This window comes from Ostrinia nubilalis, chromosome 20 (assembly GCF_963855985.1).
Source record: "Ostrinia nubilalis chromosome 20, ilOstNubi1.1, whole genome shotgun sequence".
Classification (NCBI taxonomy): Eukaryota; Metazoa; Arthropoda; class Insecta; order Lepidoptera; family Crambidae; genus Ostrinia; species Ostrinia nubilalis.
This window is the reverse complement of record NC_087107.1, coordinates 5,370,447-5,392,876: the sequence shown is the minus strand read 5'-3', so window position 1 is coordinate 5,392,876 and position 22,430 is coordinate 5,370,447. Positions and strand designations below refer to the sequence as shown.

Genomic DNA, 22,430 nt, shown 5'->3' with positions numbered 1-22,430 from the left:
TTCTTAGACTATGAGAAGGTCTTTGAGCCTGGCTGAACACGAGGGCGATTCCTCTGCAGCGAGCTGTGAGGCAGGGAGATGTAATAATACGTCGAATTCAACTCGGCTGGGCAGCGTTCTGGAAACTACATAACATCTTTTCGACCAAAACACTTCAGTGCCTAAAGACGAAAGTCTACAATCAGTGTGTGTTACCAGTAGTGATGACACACGGTTCGGAAACGTGGCCTCTTACTATAAGGCCTTATAATAAGCTCAAAGTTGCACACCATGGTATGGAGAGTGCTATGCTCGGTGTTTCTTTTCGAGATCAAACCAGAAATGAGGAGATTTGTAAACGAACTAAAGTTGCCTGACATACTCGTATAGCGATCGGATTAACAAGCTAAAGTGGCAATGGGCAGGGCACATAGTACGTAGAACAGACGGCCGATGGGGCAAGGTTCTAAAGTGGAGGCCACATAGTTACGTGTACGTGTTTGTCGGAAGGCGCTTTCTTTTTTTAACCAACTCCGGAACTAGAACCGGAATTCCGGAGTTGAGTGCCCAATATCGGAAATCAGTTCCGGAGTTGAAAACTATCCGATATTGCAAGCCCTACTGTAAACGTTTATTAAGGAGGGAGGTGTAATGTATAGAATAAAGAGGGTAGACTTAACACCACTATATAAATATGTGTGCAGCGCCGTTGACAGTTTAGTCTTATATTAAACGCGATACGAATACACTACGGTCTTTGATTTCTCAAAGGTCTCTATCATCTCTCTTTAAATCCTACTTTAGGTAATGAAAACTAGTTTCAATTGAGTTTATTTATGTCGGCCGTTTGGTGTAGTGGTTCAGAACGAACTACTATGCCGAGAGGTCCCGGGTTCGATTCCCGGCCGGGCAGAAATTGAAATGACGAATTTTAATTTCTGTGACGGGCCTGGGGTGTTACTATGTATAATATGTATGTATTTAAAAAAAGAGTATATAAGTAGTATATCCGTTAAGCTAGCACCCATAACACAAGCATTAAGTTGCTTACTTTGGGGCTAGCTGGCGCTGTGTGGAATTGTCCAAAAGATTTATTTATTTATAGTTAAGTAAACAGTGTTAATGTATACGCTTGGTAAGTTAGTCATAGCTCGCGACAGTACCTAAATAAGTATCAGGAATATAAAGAAAAACAAAAGAAAACTATAAATTGGCTATCAATTCGAATTCATAGACGAAATAACCTAAAAACTTAGGACAAATAAAACCATTATACAAGACACGAATGGTTTACCTCGGAACAAACACGCTTATTTTTGGCAAATGTAGATATCACGACCCCTGAAATAGTTTTTGGTAACATTTCTACGATTATCGGAGTTCATCGGCCGGTTTATATGTTTGTTTTGTATTTTGTTTTGGATAGAAAATAACAATTTAAGTTTTCAGACTCTGTAGATCATTTGCTATGAAGCCACGGTCACACCGTGAGCTTATACCGATGGTGACTCAATATTTACTCGTAATACTGATATTTTTTTCCATGGACACATGACGATCTTAGGATTTAACATGCATGCATATAAATGCTTAACATTTAAAGATAAAGATAAAGATAAAGATACATTTATTTGTTCAAACATGTGTACATAAGGTGTTAAGTCAGCATTTAAAATGGTATCAACATGTCGTACCTTTGCGGTGTACAAATTAAATTAAAAATAAAATATCATTTACAATAATACTGCATAATCAAATCAAATTAAAGTTAAAGTCAATGTTGCATAATCAGATTAAATGGAAAAAAATATATTAAGAAGTAAATCAAAATTTGTCACTTAGGAAGTCCGTCAGATTATAATAACATTTTTCAATTAATAAATTTTTAACCTTCATTTTAAATTCATACAATTCTAATTTTTTTATTGTTAAGGGGATGTTATTGTAAATTCTAGGTGCCATACATAATATACTTTTACTCATAAGAGCTGAATTTGAGGGGGGCATCCGTAGTCTTGAGTAGTCGCGTCGGTTGCGACTGACAACATCCTCTAAACGAATAAAAAGTGACGGATTGGCCTTAACAAACAGTACTATTTCTAAAATATATATTGACGGAAATGTTAAAATTTTATGTTTTTTGAAAACTGGCTTACAACTATCAGCCGCTTTCATTCCAAACATTGCTCGTATACAACGTTTCTGCATTTTAAAAATAATTTCTTTGTCAGTAGAATTCCCCCAGAAAATAACGCCGTATCTCAAATTCGACGCCACTAAGCCATGGTACGCCAAGAGCAGAGAATCAACGTTCAGTAGTGGAGCTAACTTGTATAGTGCGTATGCAGAACTACTCAACTTTTTACTTAGGTACTCTATGTGTGTCAGTAGCGGCGTAAGGGGGGGGCGGTGGGGGCGGTCCGCCCCGGGTGCCAACTGCCAAGCATCAGGGGGTGACACAAGTCGCGCAGATTAGTACCGATTAGCGCATCTGCATGACAAGTCTGCAGTCTATGTCATGATACAGGGGGGAGGGGGGTGCGATTGTCTTTCAATCTACGAATCGGTAGGTAATCCCAAAAATCCTGGGGGGTGTCAGGGGGTGCCTTAGGAGTTATGACGGGGGGTAGGGGGGGGGTGATCGCCCCGGGTGCCAACCCATGCTACGCCGCCACTGATGTGTGTCTTCCAGTTCAGTTGTTTATCTATGAATATTCCTAGAAATTTTGCACTGTCTACTTCAGAGATTGTCATGTTATTGTATATTACATTTATGTCAGGTGCAGATATTATTCTTTGTCGGAATTTCATAACTTGTGTCTTAGAAATATTTATTTTTAAATTATTATTGTCTAACCATGAAATTATTGATGTCAAAGAATTATTTATGTCATTTTCATAAATGTCAGGTCGCTTACATGCTACAGTCAGAGTACTATCGTCCGCAAAAAGAGTCATAGGGTTGTCAGTAGATCGAGGTAGGCAGGTAGGTATTTAACAGCCTATCTAGTGGTTTTTACTTATCTATTGTAATTTTTGTCTGTAGTAGGTTCCTCTTGTTTTCCTTCTCACGAAAAGTGTGCTCTCTTAGCTGAATGTCCATTGGTTACTTACTTTACTTTATTTTTGTTTTTAGCTTCCTCTATTACGAATGTAGGGGTTCTTCATTCTTTACCCCTGGCTGCCCCTGCTCACGGAACTTACCGAGTTTTTCATATTATAAAAACAAAAATGCCTGTCTATTAAACTGGTCTTTAGCCTCATCGTGTGGACACGCCCTAATCGCGTGACTTCAGCGCGCTCGTTGACAGAAACAAATCGCTTTTCGATTATTTGAACAAAAAATAATAGATTCACTTTGAAAGGGAACATAAATTAGCTTCCACCGTCTTGTGCATGTCTCATTCCAATGGTGGAATCGAAAACTATGAAATTAATGAGTTTATAAGCGACTTTTTGTACAGTACCAAGCTGCTCGAGGGTTTTTCTGCAGCAAATAGTAAAGTATCTTTATAATTTTCCAATTTTAATACAAGTTTAATTAGTCTTATTCACGAATCCATTGCAGTAAATGCAATAGACCGAGTCTGTTTTTCTGTCTGGTATTCGTGACTTATTAATTAATTGGAACTTTTCAAATGTGCGTTCAAAAAAGGTTTAAATAAATGGGACTAAATATCAATTTGGCTCTTTTTCTTTTGTGCTCCTAATAGGTTTGTTACTCACGCCTGTATTGTAACAAATCGGTATAAACACAACCCTATTTTCTGTAAGGTAAATCGCTCCAAATTTGTCAGTGCGCGGGCGTCACTTTCAAACGCGATGTGCGGCGAAAGCTGCGCGGGCGGGCTCTCATCATAGCTGGCATCAGCTAGCATATTGCAATCAATATTAGAAGGCTTGGTATATACCGAATCATGCCGAATTTTTCAGTAAAAATGGTCCACTACATACATACCTACATAGACTAACTGCAATCCTAAATTAGATAGTCCATCCTTCGTGCACTGAGCGGTTTTTACATAAGAGGAGCAAAAGTGAGTCCAGCCAAAGGTTCTTGGGGAAATGATAGTGGTCCTACTGCATTTCCTTATTGCTGGGACTACTTCAGAGAGTTCGTAACAACATGAAGTGGAAAGCAATAGAATATAATTTAGATTGGCAGAGTGTGAGCAAGAGCATAGGATGGAAGTTTAACATTGTATTGCTTGAAACATAATAGAAAGGGATTGAAGGATTTTACTCCGCACTAAAGGTAACATTTTGGTAACCATGGTTGTCGTTAAAGCAATGATTTATACTAGGAAAAGAGGTCATAAAGAAGTTGATGACTTTCTATGGCTGTGGATGACACCTGAAATGCAGTCTACTGGTATTGGGGGCATAGCATTGTCTTTAGTCTACTCGCGAATTTCAAACTATTGATTTTCTTAAGGATTTTGGACTAAATAAAATTTTACTTTCTTTCATAAATAAATTACATTTACGTATATTAACAATAAGCACCACACGTCCCTGATTGTAGCGCAAGTTATTACCTCTTAGACGCTTAGCAATACCTCTATACATTACACAGTAAATCATTGTATTATGAATGAAAGACGAACCAACACTATTAGTTAGGATTAGCAAGATCTTGCGTGAAACGCTAGTTGGGCAACGTGAGCACGCGCCGCCGCGGGGAATTCGCTTGCTCAATGCTCACTTCAATAACATTCAGTAGTCTCATTTTCTTTCATTGCCTGGGCCATTTCCTAGCTTAAAATTCCTTCCTTAAAGATCCTGAATGACGATTGTCCAAAAGGACATGAATGAATGTATTTGGAGTTTGGGACTCCACGACAAGACGTTCGAGATAGACATACGAGTAAATGGCGGCGCAAGATTGGGAAAGACAACTCCGCGTAAAAGGATAAGGCGAGGCAAAAGAAGAACAGCCTATGTATTCTTAAGATCCTATAAGGCTCTCTATTATTTAGAAAGGGTTCCAATGGGGGTTGATTCAGGTCCACAAATAAATTAGTTTGGGAACAACTTCTAAAGCATATTACTTTGTATGTAATGTTGTTGGTATGCCTAAATAAATGAATAATAAAAATAAGTTTTTGAGAATTCGATGATGAATAAGAGCAGCACCCATTTTACCCAAAAATTTAAGGTGTGCAAAAAGGGACGGTCCTTCTGTATATGCCTCAGCTGCCAAGTAAATCATGTTACAATTTAGCTTTCGGTGTAATGTGAGCATTTGAGCAAGATGGGTTTCACCGTTCATTTCACCATATATACCCACGGTGAAACACTTGATAGCAAAATTGGTGCAGCAGCAATGTAGATAAGAACTTTCATGAGATCTTTTGTTACGTCATGGGCTAGTTAAGTAAATCCTGTACTTTTTATTGTGAACCAAACAAAACTGACCTAACACCTACAAGGTGGACCGACGACATCGTAAAGGTAGCAGGGAAGCGCTGGATGCAGGCCGCTACCAATCGATCAACGTGGAAAGCATTAGGGGAGGCCTATGTTCAGCAGTGGACGTCCTATGGCTGACATGATGATGATGATGATGAAACAAAACTGATAATCTTAAGTGGGAATGGCAGAATTTACTCATAATGATAGAAAGAAATCGGCAGAAAACTAACTGAGAAGACAGTTGATTAATAAATTGGTCATTATGATTTGATTCCTTTGACATAGTTAGGTACTTCTTTAGAGCGCTCACGATGGCATTGAATACTTAGTAAAAAATTCATTTAGAGAAAAAGACATTTTTTGTTGATTTGTAAATCGAATGCCAGTCTGGTGACAAAAATATAATCTGACTAAGCCTAGGCGCAGACGTGGCGCAGACCAGCGATTTTTAGTCGGCCGATAGTTGGGCCCGATTCTAATTTGTATGAAAAATCAATCGGTGTCAACTGCCCGACTAAACTATCGGCCGACGAAAAATCAGTGGTCTGCGCCTAAGCTAAGTTTACCAGAGCAAATAAAAGTCCAAAAAATATTTACTCTCTATATTTACCCTTACAATACTTAAAGCCCTACAAACCTAACAATAATCACAGTCTATTCCTTAACGAAGAATTCTTCAGTAAGCGGTATGGGGCTGAGCTGGTCATAGGTGTAGGCGTCAAAGAACCGCTGGGTGACGTTCATGGCGTAGTCGATGGCGTAGTCCAGGATCGGACCCCCGAACTCGTTGGCGAATAGCTGGGAGTCCCGGTTCAGCACTTGGAGGAGTTGGGCACCTGGAAATTAAATGACTGTATACTTAGTCTAAATAAATATCCTTAGCCTTTAGAACAGCATCGTCTAGTAAAGTGGTCGGCAACCTTTTGGCAGACAGGTTTGGGCGATAGCAAGGAAGGATGTTGCTATGATGGAACAAAAGGAAATGAAAAGGATAATAAAATTTATGATTGTATTTAATTTTAATGATGTAGTTTTTAAATTGTTAGAATAGAAAATTATTAGAACAAAAACGAAAATCATACCAGCCGCCTCAGCAGCTCCAAAAGTTCAAAGTAAATGAGTATTGAGTATGTTTTACTCCTGGCATTTTTTATACATTGTATGTTGTCGAATGAGTGTATGAGAGTGTTGTATGTAACATGTATGTACCAAGACCGGCGCTTGCGCAGGTCCACTAGCACGTGTCTTGTTGACTAACATCCGTGGTCAGCAAGCGATACTGTAGGTACGTCACGGTACAGCGATGAACGACCGACTCAGTTTAGCTATATTAGTATAGTTATTTTATATGTTAACATATTTTTATTTATTTATTTATATTTATTTATACATATCACTTGTTACAGTTTTTTTCATGAACTATTTTCAAGTTGACTTTGATCTATGATCATGATGCAAAAATTGCATTATTTTCGAACCCAAAAGCATCGGCATTCCTTCTCACCTTCAGGACATAAATCATGAAATTACTGGTATTGATTTAATGCAGTATGTTTTAGGCCCTAGGAGAAAGAAAATTATGTCAAAATCCAGCTAATATAATTAGAAGTTTTGAGAATTTTTGATTTCTTGTGTTTGGTAATTTGCGAAAACAGTCTTTCAATAAATACATTGATCATAAATACCTTGGACAAGAAACTTCTCGGAATTGAGCTTATTGTCGTGTAGGTACTTAAACCTGTTTAATGAGGTTTTAAAATTGTGTGCTAATTGGACAAGAACGTTGTTATTGAATAAGGAAAACTAATATTTAACAATGGCATTAGTTCGGTCGTAACTAGTGCCAGTCGTAGAATAACAGAGCCAATGTCAACCTATTAAGTTCGTTTTGACTAAGAAGATTAAATAAAAGATAGTAATTTGTCATCATAATTTGCGTCGCATTCGCAGCATTGGAAAATAAACAGAGGGTTCCAGAGGGTCCAGAGGTATGGGCCCATGCTTTGGAAGCACACTAAGGCTGAGTTGCACCATCTTACTTGAACTTTGACAAACGTCAAAAATCTGTCAAACTCCATACAAAAAGCAACGGTTATCGTTATAGTTACGGCACGGTGTTACGGTCAAAGTTAGGTGGTGTAACTCAGCCTAAGGCTTGGAAATTAATTCTGTTTGGAAAATTGAAGGAAAGCTTCTATAACTATAGCAAACTATATTGAAAATATTTTTTATTTATTAATAATATTCATAAAAAAATTGTATTTGCGTAAAATAAAACACATTAATTGCGTTTAACCACTAACTAATTTTGTTTAATCGCGTTGGGGGAGGGGACGCGCATTCCACGGATCGGCAAACTTAGCGCGAACGGGTAGTAGGTAGATATATTCGTAATTCGTAAAACTTTAGGAGTTCAATTTACTTACTTATTTCAGGGTTCCCCCGGATGAGGTTGGTCAAGTTCATCTTGAGGTCCGTACCGTAGTCGGCCTTGTACTTGTACGAGTTGACCTTGTAGTGGCCTTCGCCGTTCTTCTTCAGCACCACCTTCTCCACCACGTCCAGGCGGATATGCTGGTTCCCTGTAAAGGAAGATAGTTTAAATAATTCCGGTGCAATCATCATCATCATTTCAGCCATAGGACGTCCACTGCTGAACATAGGCCTCCCCCAATAATTTTAACAATGGCCGATTGGTGGCGGCCTGCATCCAGCGCCTTCCTGCTATCTTTATAAGGTCGTCGGTCCACCTTGTGGACCTCCATTCCAGAACCTTGCTGCTCCATCGGCCGTCAATACTGCGTACTATGTGCTTCAGCTTGCTAATTCGTTGGGCTATGTCAGCGACTTTAGTTCGTTCACGGATCTCCTTATTTCTGATTCAATTTCGGTGCAATACTAATAAATAAATAGTGCAGATGGCAGTCTAAGATAAGTTATATTGTTGCAATTCATGAAGGCGAGTGAGCTTTACATGTGTGGTGGCTCTTCGTTTTAAAAAGTTTTTATAGACTATACCATCGTTATAATGCATGTACACGTAAACACACAAGTAAATCTGACTCACCTTCTTGAGTCGCAAGAACTATACTTGATGTCAATATTATTTGTTTTAAATGTATGTATGTACCTAGTCAAGTTTGTGCGGCGAGCAGACTTTATAAAAAAAACTACAACTTTAAACTTTCAATGATTTTAATGAAAATATAAAGTACAAAATTACAACTAAGTGTTCAGCGATTGAACGGTACTAGCCTAACTAACCTAAGGTGCTTCGAAGTGGGAAGCCTAAAATCTAATGTGTGTATACCATCATCACGGGCTCCTTATATAGGGCTGATTATCGGTCCGGTGGCGTGAGGCGTCTACCGGGAACTGCAGGATGTTGATTTCAATTATCCCGACTCAGCATCAGCAGTTTAGGTTGTTATTGTAATATGATATCAATGATAAATGCTTAATATGCTTATTTCGTTATCTTAATGCTTATTTAGGTACTTGGATAATGCGTGATGGCATGTTGGAGGACATAACTCCTCCCTCCTTAAGTTCGAAATCATCCGATTGCTTAATTGGAATCGGAGGGTTTCGATTACATAAATTTGGGTACATTTTCTTTATCTTATAAAATATAACTATACTTATAACTAACACAATTATAACATATAAAATTACCGTGCCAACACTAACACTTTTTATGTTTATCACTGCATCACTTAACACTTGTTTTTCGGGAGATTTCAGCGCGTACGCCAAAAGCTGCAAGTTGTCCAAGTTGATGTCGTCCAGGTTTACAGGTTTTACTTCATCTGCGTTAACAGGGCCTTGTGCTACTTCAGGTAAGTTTATCTTTGCTGTTTTATGGTATTTGAAGCCTCTCGCTCCAGAGTGGCGTCGTCTGAGAGTTACCTTTTGTATTTGGAGATCGCATACTCCGTCCATTCCAATCAGGTAAGTGCCACGAAGTTGTTTTCTCGTGATTTCCCCCTTGCAGGTTTCCTTCAGGGTTACCGGATTTCTGGAATACACAATCCACCAGTTTTCATAAAAAGATCTGATGTACAAGTTATTGATTTCCACGGCTATGGGTTTGCACATGGAAGTGTTAGTTTCCGATTTCATTAAGCTTGAAGTGCATAAGTCCTGTTCTTGTGTAGTAGTATCCACATTTCTGCATAGATGAAGGTTTTCGTCGATCTCCTGGCATGGTGAGGGGAGCGACCAAGTTTTCGCCTCTTGTACCAGGATAAAAGGGGATTTAGGTGCAAGGATGGTGGTGATATTATTTTTATTAAGGATGGGTAAAGGAATTACTCTATAGTAATTATATATGTCGGGTGTAACCAAGGGAATGCTCATAATAAACGTTATCTGTCTTTCTTTAAAATATGCTTTTAACTCTATGGTCTGTTCAATTTTAACTAAATTCGCTAATTTAGCTGGGAATACTAACTTATTAGTTATTTCGATCTGTTTTAATACATTTAACAATTCCTTATTATCGATTATTGATTGATGTAACACCTTAAGTCTACTAAAAGCTATAGCGGTTTCAATATCGTCCAAATGTGTAAAGATCGTTTGAAAGTTATGAATAAATAAATGAAATACTTGAATGATCTTGTTTTCTAATTTTTCTACGTTACTTTGATTTATCTGTTTTTTAATTATTAATAGCTCTTTATTGATTTGGGCGAAATTGTGTCGAGTAGCATTGGTATTATTGGCTATAATACCCGCCATTTCGGATAAGATCGTTACTTTATTTGCAATAGCGTCTTGATTCGTTTTTAATTCTTTAATCACGGTATCGTATCAAGTTTGTCGAGTTGAAGGGCCCGGGCGCGGATTGTCAGGATCATCATCAGGATGAGGGACCTGCGGAGGACGCCTTATGTCTTTAATTGGAACTTTAGTGGGTCTATTTTTTGATATTACAGGGACTGTGTTTCTAACTATTTCGCCTGAGACTTGTGCTTTTTGATAACGGGGTTTATCCTTACTTCGTCTTTCATTCACGCCTTTTATAAACACTGTATCACCCATTTGGATGTCGAATTCAGTTTCACCGCCGCGTTTGTTCCTAATGCTTTCTTTAGTTTCAATAATTTTGTCGGTTAAATATTTGTATAAATGTTTCGTTTTTCTTACGTGTTCCTTTACTAGCTGTTGCGTATATTGCTGATTAAAATCTACGTTAAACGGGCTTGAAGAGTCCGTGTGTCCAAAAGTTACTTCAAAAGGCGTTAAACCTGTCGTTGAGTGAATCGTTTGATTGTATGCCAATATTGCATACGTCATTACGGCTGCTACGTCTGTGAATTTTTGTTCGAATTTAGCGAGTCTGTAAATCTCGATTAGTGTTGAGTGGAATCTTTCAACGATTCCCATTGAGTTGGGGTTATGTGGAGTACCTATGTGTAATTCCACTTTATTAAATGTTAACATTTCTTTTAAAAGGGCGTTATTGAATTCTGAGCCTGGGTCGCAATTGATTTTTGTCGGAACTCCATAAAATGAGAAATACTTTAGCAATGCTCTAACTACTTCCGGTGTAGATCTATTAGGTATTTCCATAGCCTGTCCTAGCTTACTAAACGCGTCTACGATTGTAAGATAGTATTTGCCTTCTATACTAAACAGATCCATAAAAATTTCCTGAAATGGTTTTGTTTGAGTTTGCGTTAACTGTAGTTCGGGCTTAAAAGGTTTTCTATTATATTTCATTTTTTTACAAGTTTCACATGCATTTATGATGCTGGAAACAGTTTCTTCCATTTTACTCCAAAAGTAAGTGCGTTTAAGACGCATTATTGTTTCTCGTATTCCACGATGACATGTTGTTCCGGTGTGATAAGTTAGTACTATGGCGCGTTGTTCTTGTTCGTCTGTTATATGAATGATACGCTCTGTGCACTCAAAGAAATGTACAGTATCTTTTCTAAATAATGCTATTATTGTTTCTACAAATAGTTTACGATGACTAGGGTCAGTGAAGTGGATAAAATGTTTTACTTTAGGTCGGGTATATCGTTTTAAGAAGTCTTTAATTAGATCAGGGCGATTTAATGGTAAATTGATTTCTAAAATGCGTTGTTTGGAATTAGAAACATCGACTACTTCTAACTTGTCTAATCCCCAAGAATCTACTATAATTTGATTAGGTTTTGTGTCTATTGCTTCATTTAATATGGGTATACCTATGGTATCTATGTCTTTAGCGGAGTGTGCTGTTGCGGAATGTGAACTACTTTCTGGTGCTGATATTGTGCTACTATTTGATGGTGATCTAATAGCTCCGTAATCGTCTTTTTCTACGCGTTTTTGGGAATTAATTGAATTACTGGAATCTGATGAAATTGTCACTATACTTGATGGTTTATCATTGTCTATATTTACCTGCATTGACATATTATCATCATCGGTGAGTGCGTTTAATTTAATTCGGGATAACGCGTCAGCGTTGCTGTTTTGTTTACCATTTTTATATATGATGTCATAATCAAATTCCGCTAAACGTAACTTCCATCTGGTGAGTTTACTGTTGGGTTCCTTTATTGAATTTAACCATGCTAGTGGTCTGTGATCGGTGTAGATTGTAAACTTCCTACCATACAAATACGGTCTGAAATGCTTTGCTGCCCAAATTATGGCTAGCAATTCTTTTTCGATGGTACTGTATCGCGTCTCGGCTTCGTTCAGTGTACGACTTGCGTAGGCGACCGGTTTATCGCTGCCTACAGTTCCTTGTGATAATACGGCTCCGATAGCGAAGTTAGAGGCGTCTGTTGTTAGAACAAACGGTTTCTCGAAATCGGGATATTGTAACAATGGTGCGTTTGTTAAAAGTTCTTTACATGTTTCGAAAGCGGATTTGTATTTGTCATCAATTATTATTTTATTACGTTTTTTTAGACAACTGGTAAGTGGCTGTGTTATCTTGGCGAAGTCTTTTATAAACTTCCTATAGTAACCTATAAGACCTAAGAAACTTTTGATTTCTGTTGTAGTTGTGGGAATAGGGAAATCTAAGATGGCTTTAATTTTGTCATTGTTCGGTTTAAGACCTTCCTTAGTGATTGTGTGTCCTAAGTACAAGACTTCCTTGCGTAAAAATTCAGATTTATCTAATTGGATTTTAAGGTTGGTTTCTCTTAAGCGATCAAATATCTTTCTTAAGCTCTGAATGTGTTCCTGTAAGCTATTACTGTAAACTATGATGTCATCAAGGTAGACTAAACAGTGCATTCCTTGTAACCCACGCAGTACGTTATCCATTGCGCGTTGGAACGTCGCCGGCGCGGTTTTTAAACCGAACGGCATGCGCAGAAATTCGTAGTGACCCGCTTGGGTGCTGAATGCTGTTTTCTGTCTGTCAACCTTATCTATCTCGATTTGATGGTACCCACTTGCTAAATCCAAGGTGGTAAAGTAAATTGATTTTCCTAGTTTATCAAAAAGATCCGCGATATTGGGTAATGGGTATTTATCGTCGGTTGTGATTTCATTTAAACGTCTGTAATCAATGACCATCCTAAATTTTCTTTCACCTGATGCATCCATTTTTTTTGGAACTAGATGCACTGGGGCATTCCACGGGGAATGTGATTCCTGAATTACATTATCTAATAAAAGTTTTTCCACTTGTTTGTTAATTTCGTCTGTCTGGACTTGAGGTAACCTATATGGTCTTACGTAAATAGGATCCTCATTTTTTGTACGGATTTGGTGTTTTACATTGTTCGAAAAGCTCAAAGGTATTTTTTCACAATAAAAGATATCACGGTATTCATAGCAAAGATTCCTAATAACCTTTCTTTCCTCATCATTCATATGTTCTAACCTGAGTTTTTCCAGATTCTGCTGTAACACTTCGTCGATCTCATAACCTTGCGGTGCGTCACTGATATTATTAACTGGTATTTCACTGACACTGTACGGTTCTACTGCGAATGGTTTAGATATAGTTATCGTTATATAGTTATCCGAACTATTTTGGATCACGGTATACGCGTAACCTCGTTGACAGCTCACGAGAGCACTGGGCATACGGACGCCTTGTCCGAAGTTAGTATAATTAATTATTGCGTCACCCTCTGACACAGTGGTGGGGATTTTAACACGTGACTCGGATCGCGGTGCTATACTTACTTCATATGGTGGGCTATATATTATTCGCAACTGTGCGTTATGAGTTTTTAATATTTGTTTATCCATGTCTATGGTAGCGCCCAACTGTTTTAACAAGTCGCTACCTATCAAGCCATCGAAACGATTGTCTACGTTATACACGTAAAACTTATGACTTCCTGTGGTTGCAAATGATTTTAATAATGGAATATGGATTACTTCATTATGGCTACTACGCGCGTGCGTGCTAATGACTTCAAATGGCTCTACATATTTATAGGCGTTGAAATACTCGTTAGCCTTTTTCGGGCTTATGAACGATCGTGTACTTCCCGTATCTATCATAAACTTTGCTTTAATTTCGGGTATTAACACGTGTGGCAATCTTAACATTCCGTCATAATAATTTAGATTTATCACTTCCGATTTATATCCGGTGAGGCTTCTATTTGAAAATTTTCGTCATTATGAGTTTCCGGTTCTACTATTTGCTCTGATTCATACTGAGGTACGTCCTCGTACTGATCGTCGTAGTAATAATAGTACTGGTCCTCGGGACTCTCGGGCTCGGGCTCGTAAAAGAGTGTTTCCGGGGTTTCAGGGTTATTTATTAAGTTATGATGGATTGGAGCTGCTGAACGCATTGAAACATCAGTGTCCAACTTGTATGAGGGACGCTGCGCCAAAGGTGGGTTGCTTAATCCGAATTTAAATTGGTTGTTTTGTTGTGGGAATTGATTGAATCGATTCATTGGAACCGAATATGGATTAGGTCTGTAGTGATTGTTATTATTGCTAGGCATTCTATAAATAGGTCTAGGATTTTGATTAGGCTGGAATCTGAAATTTTGTGGATTCTGGTTTGAGAAAACAAACTTGGGTTGATTGGACATATTATTAGGATTCTGTGGCATATTATATCTGAAGTTTTGTCCATTTGGGTTAAACCTATTGAAAGGTGTGAAGTTTTGTTTGAATGGATTATTATTATTGAAAGGTATGCCAAACTTAAATGCTTGAGTTGGCGATACGAAATTCGGTTTAAATGCCGGTTGAGATTGGGTAAAACTGGGTTTACTAGGAGTAGGTGTGACTCCTTTGTTCTTATTTTTCATATTGTACTGAAATTGGAAGTTTTCCTCCTCAGACACAATGCTTAGGGCTTGCTCTAAGGTGGTACAACCTCTAAGTCTAATCACTCTAATCATGTCTTCAGTTAGATTGAATAGAAAGACATTTAACGCGGTATTATCGTATATAATTACTTTAGCTGCTTTAATGCCTTCGTCCTCAATCATGTTGACTTTGGACATCAGCGTGCTCTTAACATTCTGAATACGATGACATAACTCGCTATACGACTCTCCATGTTTGATTTTAATTTGTTCTAGTTCGATCGCTATGCAAGCTTCCGATCTGGGGTCTCCAAAATGCTGGGTTAACACTTGTTTTAATGCTATCCATGTATTAATATCTTCGCGCTCGCTTAACAATGCTGCTGCGCGTCCTACTAATCTACTAGTTATCGCATGAAATACATAACTGTTTTGTGTTACATTTTCATCAGGGCCTCTATATATATTTATAACATATTTACATTTCCTTAGGAATAAATTCAATGTTTGACCGTCGCCTTCAAACGTCGGTATTAAATTTAACATTTCACTGGGTATAACATTTATATGTTCCATTTTAATTAATTAACAATTTTCTGATAAAATAAACAATTTCAAAATATTTCTTTCCTATTACTAAGCGCTGGCGTAATCCTTAAAGTGGAAGGAACTACGAGCAGTAACGTTTATTATGATTTGGGATAAAGAACGTTACAAAAATTTGGGAAGAATGGTACAAGAACGGTAGCGAAAAGGTTTACTCACTTGCCGCTCACCCCCATATCTTCTCGGTGTGCCGCTGCTGCTGCTGGTGCTGCTGCTGCTGCTGGTGCTGCTGCTGGTGCTGGTGCCGCTTGACTTATTTGTTTGGTTCGTGGATCCCGCCGTTGTAGACTTGATAGCCTAACCGCGATTGCTCAAGACCGATATAATCGTTATACTTTGATTATCGCGACGCGAGATCCTACCGGCTGCGCCAGTCAAGTTTGTGCGGCGAGCAGACTTTATAAAAAAAACTACAACTTTAAACTTTCAATGATTTTAATGAAAATATAAAGTACAAAATTACAACTAAGTGTTCAGCGATTGAACGGTACTAGCCTAACTAACCTAAGGTGCTTCGAAGTGGGAAGCATAAAATCTAATGTGTGTATACCATCATCACGGGCTCCTTATATAGGGCTGATTATCGGTCCGGTGGCGTGAGGCGTCTACCGGGAACTGCAGGATGTTGATTTCAATTATCCCGACTCAGCATCAGCAGTTTAGGTTGTTATTGTAATATGATATCAATGATAAATGCTTAATATGCTTATTTCGTTATCTTAATGCTTATTTAGGTACTTGGATAATGCGTGATGGCATGTTGGAGGACATAACTACCTACTATACTTATTACCTACTAAACTCGTAATAACATACCTATTACCTACACTATTTAGCAAATAAGTGTATTGTTTTTGTTTTTGAGTAGGTACATTAAATCACTTTTCATACAAACATTGAAGTTGTTTTCGTGTTATTTATTCGAAAGAGAAAATAACAAGAAAATGTTTATTTTTAACTTTTTACCTACCCAGTTAATTTGTAATTCAAAATATTGTTTTGATTTTAAAGTTACGGTACCTACAACAAATGACGCCATGCGTAGGTATGGCTTGCGTGCCTTTTTGGCGTGTGAGTTTGGATAAAGTTTTTCCTATAAAATAGTTATGGTAAATAATTTATAATCTACACGAAATTATTATTACCGGACACTGTGCAAATAGGTCTTTGAACTAACTCCTAAAAACGACGATTTTAAAATGTCCTTATATTTATTACATTATTATTTGTCTTATCTGAATTTAACTAATTTGATTTGGTATCATTAAGCTCATAGTAGACTTATCAACTCGGAAAGGGATCAACACCGTATCGCCTTTCGCGAGCTGTCATCTCCTTTGGCGAAGCGAGGCGTTTACGTTACGGTGCGAATAAGTGTGCGTTGCAATATGGAGTTTCATACAAAGAATACTGACCGCCTCGAGTTGATACGGTTACGAGCCCTTTCCGGGTTGATAAATGTGCGACGCGACGTCCTAATTAGGTAGTTGCATTTAAAAACAATCTACAAGGTAAAGGTACAAAATATGAAAAACCAAAAGAAACTCACAGATTTTGATCTTGGCCGATCCTTCGGTGTCAAGGTTGAAGAGCAGCAGGCGCCCGCGCAAGCTGTACAACCCTCGGATGGTGAAGTTGCAGTGCATGTCGAAGATGAAAGTGCGCGCCTCGCGGCGGGACCTGCGATAGGGGTAGAGAACCTTTTGAGTCTTAGAGCGATTTCACATTAAGGTGATTTAGCAGCGCGACAAACGCGCGACAGACACGCTGCCTAAAATTTCATACTATGTGCATATATTCACATTATAAAAACGCCACTGCCGCGCTGTTGTCGCGTTACTAACGCCCTAATGTGAAAGCGCTCTTAAATTAAGAGTGATGCAGGGATTTTTCTACTTTGCCAGACGGGTTGTGGAGGCTCGATGTTCGATTAATTGTCGTCACTTTACGCGATTTAAGGAATGTAAGTCTGCTTACTTTTCCGAGTACGATGCAGGGGCTTTCGTTAAATTTAGTTCGGCGAGCCCTTCAATAAAAATAAGTAGGTTTTTTAAACGCTTGATAATGAATAATTTTAAAACATTGTTATCTAAGTTAAAGGAAGCAGACTAGAATGCAGATGTAATCATAGAGATTACACAAAGGCTTATACACAATACTAATGGGTGAGGAAATGATACTAATGAAGAGGTGAGAAGTCTTGCAACTCCCATTATAAGTGATGTCAATACTAGTTGCAAATTGCACACAAAGAAAATAAACAATGATCATAGGTCCTACTTACTTCAGAGTTACAATGTAGGTAATCATTATGGATACCATGTATGATTTCTTTCCTATATTCACAAAATAAGACATACAAATTAGTAGGTACCTATACCTTATTTGAAAAGTCAAGTAAATAGGAGGTTTGGTTACGTAGCTAAAAAAAAGGATAAATTAACTTTTAAATCGTAGAATCTTTTTAAGATTGCAGGAAGGCACTGGATGCAGGCCAGTACCAACAGGCCAATCTTTAAATCTTTCCAAGTTATTTCATGATGTTCTTTCAAGTCAAGTCAAGAAAATAATTGTCCGACATTTTCAAACTGCAAAAAACAGGCGGTATTTGTCCTGTCCTAGATCTTCAGATAAGTTTATTATAAACGATTTCATAACACATCGTCCTTCTGCATATTCATAAAGGTGTCATAGTGATTAGAATCGCGTGCAGCTATCAGTATGCGCAGGAGAACAGCTTAGGTCTCTACTGATTGCGCGGCCATGACCGAAAGCGAGTAGTTAGTAGTTTAGGTATTTGATTAACCTTATGATAAGTGACTTAAGGTTCAAATTATGGTGGTATTATATTCACCAGAGCCCTATAAAGGCTTAAAGTAGTAATTTCAATCAGGCACGGAGTAGGTATGCTATTGGATTGAAGTAGTTATTTTGATCAGTTGGAAAATTACAGGTCATTAAATTTTAATGACTGAGAATATCAGTGGATACAAGAAAAATTACATCCAATTGATTGATTGATGGTGATTGATGTAGAAATCAATGAATGTATTCTGTCTTCAAGTAGGTGTAATTAGGTCAAGCTACTACAATGTAAACTTGGGTTGTAGAGTGTTTTTTTATCTTTTATCTTGTCTTTGTTGCAAACTCCTTTTTTTTTACTTAGCTACCACTTAATAGTATGAGAAAGCCTTCGAGAAAGACGGTATTGAATCGTTAATCCTCGAAAAGGAAAATTTAAAAGAGAAAAGATGAGAAATCAGATGTACGACCTGATTATAAACAGTACGAACAGAAAAGGTAATAAAAATTACGTTGAATATATCAAAAGGAAGTAACTACTAATAAATTCAGGATAGTAATTGTCCTGGACAAGGATGTAAAACCTTAATCTTCTGACCTTGTCAATATTTCTCAAACTACCGTCATGTGTTTAATTGCTTGCGATAATTTACATTCATGTGCAATTTTAAGCTCGGTGACATTGCTTGTATTGTAGTGCAATTTTGACCAAAATCAGAAGTTTTTATGTTTTGACTTTTGAGTGAAATGGTTCAACCAGAACACTTTAGAATGTCATGGTCAGACACATACTCGTAACTTTGTATATCACGACTTTTTTCTTAAGGGAAGTGAGGACGTGATTACTTTGCGTATGATTTTTATTGTACGACTCCAGTTACAAAAATAGGTGGAACGTAAAAGAAGAACCATTGTGCAATAATGAATCTTAAAGGATATGAACTAGAGGCTGTAAGTTTTCATGAAAGGGAACGGAAAATTTCACATACGAGTATGTCTTCAGTAAGAAATAATAACAATGGTGTAAATAGTTTATTGAAGCCATGTTTTTGGCTACATACCGTAACGTAAAGCCACGTAAATCACTATGGTTGTAAATGAAATCATTCCTGTTATGAAGAAAAACTAGATACTCACGACACCTTATCCGGCACGCAGGTACTCAGCCCCACCAGCTTAGCATTATGGAACTGCATCTTCAAATTTCCAGGCAGTTCGATGCTGATGTTCTTGTCTATGAAGAGAGGGTCCAGGGTGGGGATGCCGGCTTCTGGGATGCCCTTCACCACGCCTGGGATGGCGTCCATGGTGGCCTTGGTGAAGCATTCGTCGGTGAGCTCGTAGCAGGGGTGGATGAAGTCGGCTGGAAGAATAAAATGGCACTTTATAAGACCAATACGTAATATGCATAAGTTATGATTGGCACAAATAAACTTCAGAGATTTTATGGCCATTAATTAAGAAGAAGAAGGGAAAGAACAATAAGAAAAAGACGAGTATGAAATGACATGAAATAGTTTATTCAGTACATAGGCCCTTTCCAGGGCACTTATACACGTCCCAAATATAGCTTGCCCTACCACCACTTCGGGACAACATATGGGCTGGTGCTGAGAAGAAGTCGCGGAAGAAACTCAGTCACCTTTGTCAGCCTCTTTTTTATATTTATTTAGAGCTTACTTAAAGGAAATGAGGAATATGGGAACGAATTCGTCAGGCTGTCAGACTTTATGAGCGTCCAAAAGTGGCTCAATTCGGCTTTATATGCACATTATTTATAACAATTTGTAAGTAGGTAATCAGCTGTAATGTAAGTACATCAGCTCAAGTAAGTTGTTAGTAAATTGTGCGAAGACTGACGAGAAGTATTCAGTATTAATTATTAGCATTTTTATGCTCATACAAATACAGTTAGCTAGTGTGCAATAGCATTGAGCAATTTGTTTAGAAGCAATCTCTAAATGGCGCTAAAGTGTTATTACTCAACGCTACGAAGCTTTTTAGCAAAGTTTATTGACAGTAATCCAAAAGTATGGGTGATTTGCAATCCATAAAGATTTGCAAGACTTTAGAGAAGGTCTTGGGCAATTAATTAATCCTGTTAGCCCAAGAGTAGAGAACTTGTACCATAGACAACGGATTGACATCATCAGGTTTTAGTCGCACCCAGGAGCATGACGCTCTAATAATTACCAGAGGTAATGGAGGATTATGAAATATAGAAATCGTTGAGGGAGGGCTATGTTCAGCAGCGGACGTGCTGTGGCTGAAATGATGATGATGATGATTATGATGGATGGAGGATTTGGCCATTTGGCCTACACTTCCCACGCTGGCCATACGGTTGAGGAGCCATAGATATAGAGTACAGACTTAATTATAATTCCTCATGAGGTGTCTTTTACCCCCACCGGGAATTGAACTCAGTCGGAAACGTGAATTGCCATACCAGCCGTTGAGGTTATTATTGTATCATTTTAAAATCTATTATTTAATTACATAATATTAATAAGATCATTAGCCTGCTGCATTCCTAATACCAGTACAGTCGACAGCATATTCAACTATGCATTTTCGTTGCAAATTCGCACCTATTACTACGATCACATACTCGTAAGGTGCCACACAGTGTAGCTTTTTGTCGCATGTGCACTGTAGAGTCAGTGTCAAATAGTTCTTACAACCAAAATAGGCAAAAAGTTCGCAACACGTCTTTGTTACAATTCGAATAGGTTGTGTTGTCAACTTTTTGGCCACTGGGTGTCACGACTATTTGACGCTGACTGTACCTATTGCAGCAATGACAGATATTACTGTTGACCGCAATAGGCCGACAACCTAATATCAGGTTTGCAACCTGATTACCTGAGCCTCGATACGATCTTATTTGATTTTGTCATCTGATATTATTACTCAAGTTATTAGTACTAATTGAATATAGATCATGATTATTGATTGCCCTAATTAGGTAATAATATCAAGCTATTAGTTTGTGGTAGATCTTTCTAATGACGATGGAATATTAATTAATGTAATTAATTATAATAATATTCTAAAGGTAAATAATAAACTTAGGTAGGTAATATTTTAATTTGATCTCATAGTTGAAACGTTTTTTCCAAAAGATAAATGGAAATCACAGAGTTAAAAAAGTGCCGGTGACTTGACTTTGATTGCATTGTCTTTGTTCTACTCGGGATCACTAGGCCAAAAACATTCCCTAAATATCTTTTTAGTTTATCAATTTATATTTAATTCTAGAATTTTCTAATATATTTTGAATTAAATATTATTAACCATCACTAACGCTACAATCAAAACTAAACTAAAACCGTTAGTCTAAAAATTGAGGGTACTTACGCAAAGGCAGCAGTTGGAAGCTGCAGTGAAACATCAGCGAGATGACGAACAGCCTGAGAGGGTAGCTGTCCATTTTGTTACAATGTATTTATTATGTTTATTTCACTTAAAAATTCGTATTTCACACTGTCGGGCGCACTATGCAATGCCGGTTTCTCGAATGGCGGCGGCTAACGTTAGAGCGTTTAATTTCGAACGGTCATTATGCCTCAAGGATTTAAGCGTCGATTCCACGAGTGTTGGGCAACGTTGCGGCGCAAGCACGAGGTGTGTTGCAGAACGTGTGTTTGTTTACATTAGATACTATAGTGTAGGTGTTCCGTGGTTTTCGCAATGCAGTCGATTTTTGAGGCTTATCTGAGAAATGGAGTTAATTGATCAAAGTTACAATTATCAGGCGCTAAATGTTGGCGAAAAGAAATAAATTAAGGTTTTCGTGTAGACTTGGACAGTTTCTATGTTCTGCCACAGTTCTATAGTCTGCTATGTGACGACTTTAGCGTCAGATATGATCAGTCCTAGCATAGTCTACTCATGCATGCATGAGCCATCAATCATCAATATCTGACGTCAGTCAGCCAGTGCTCAACAAATATGTCGCAGTAAACAGGGAAGTAAGAGGCTGACACCTACACTGAAGGCTTTTCCCTCATGGTATGTCTATAGTAGCGTCGCTGAGGTGGAACCCTAAGCGGCAAAATCTCTCCTTTTGGTGCTTTTGGTTAGAAGAGAATTGACCTTTCCTAAAGTCACTACTATGGAAGAGAATAGAGACTGGGAACAAATGCCTTGGGGTCACTAATAGACCCTCAGAATAATGGGGCCAACACACTTGGTTGTACCTGTGGTTGTACCAGAGAACAACGCGTGGTTTTCAGCTATTGATAGACGAAGTTGGGAGTTTCACATAATCCTCTGGATCCCCCGTGGTCTATTTATACTTGTTTCATAGATCCAATCAGCAAGATGTCTTGGAATACGACCTTATTGTTAACAAAGTAAACATCAATTTGTCATTCGCGA

General features: G+C 38.0%; 1 protein-coding gene across 1 annotated transcript; it reads right to left on the bottom strand.

Moving 5' to 3' along the window:
- Positions 1–5,981: 5,981 nt before the first annotated feature.
- On the bottom strand, positions 5,982–21,592 carry LOC135081514 (uncharacterized). Its single transcript, XM_063976235.1, has 5 exons — positions 21,408–21,592; positions 19,185–19,410; positions 16,795–16,925; positions 7,821–7,976; positions 5,982–6,230 (listed from the first exon to the last, which is right to left on the bottom strand). Exons 1-5 carry the CDS (start codon positions 21,478–21,480, stop codon positions 6,049–6,051), a joined length of 768 nt encoding a protein of 255 aa, XP_063832305.1. The 5' UTR covers positions 21,481–21,592; the 3' UTR covers positions 5,982–6,048.
- Positions 21,593–22,430: the final 838 nt, after the last annotated feature.

Bases quoted from the DNA above. Each gene is read 5' to 3' on its own strand.
- LOC135081514 (XM_063976235.1), bottom strand. From the start codon at position 21,480: ATGGACAGCTACCCTCTCAGGCTGTTCGTCATCTCGCTGATGTTTCAC. The intron at 7,977-16,794 runs GTGAGTTTCTTT...CTTCCTTTACAG, and splicing joins ATCGGCCAAGATCAAAATCT to GGAACCAGCATATCCGCCTG. The intron at 6,231-7,820 runs GTAAGTAAATTG...TTTAATTTCCAG, and splicing joins CCGGGGGAACCCTGAAATAA to GTGCCCAACTCCTCCAAGTG.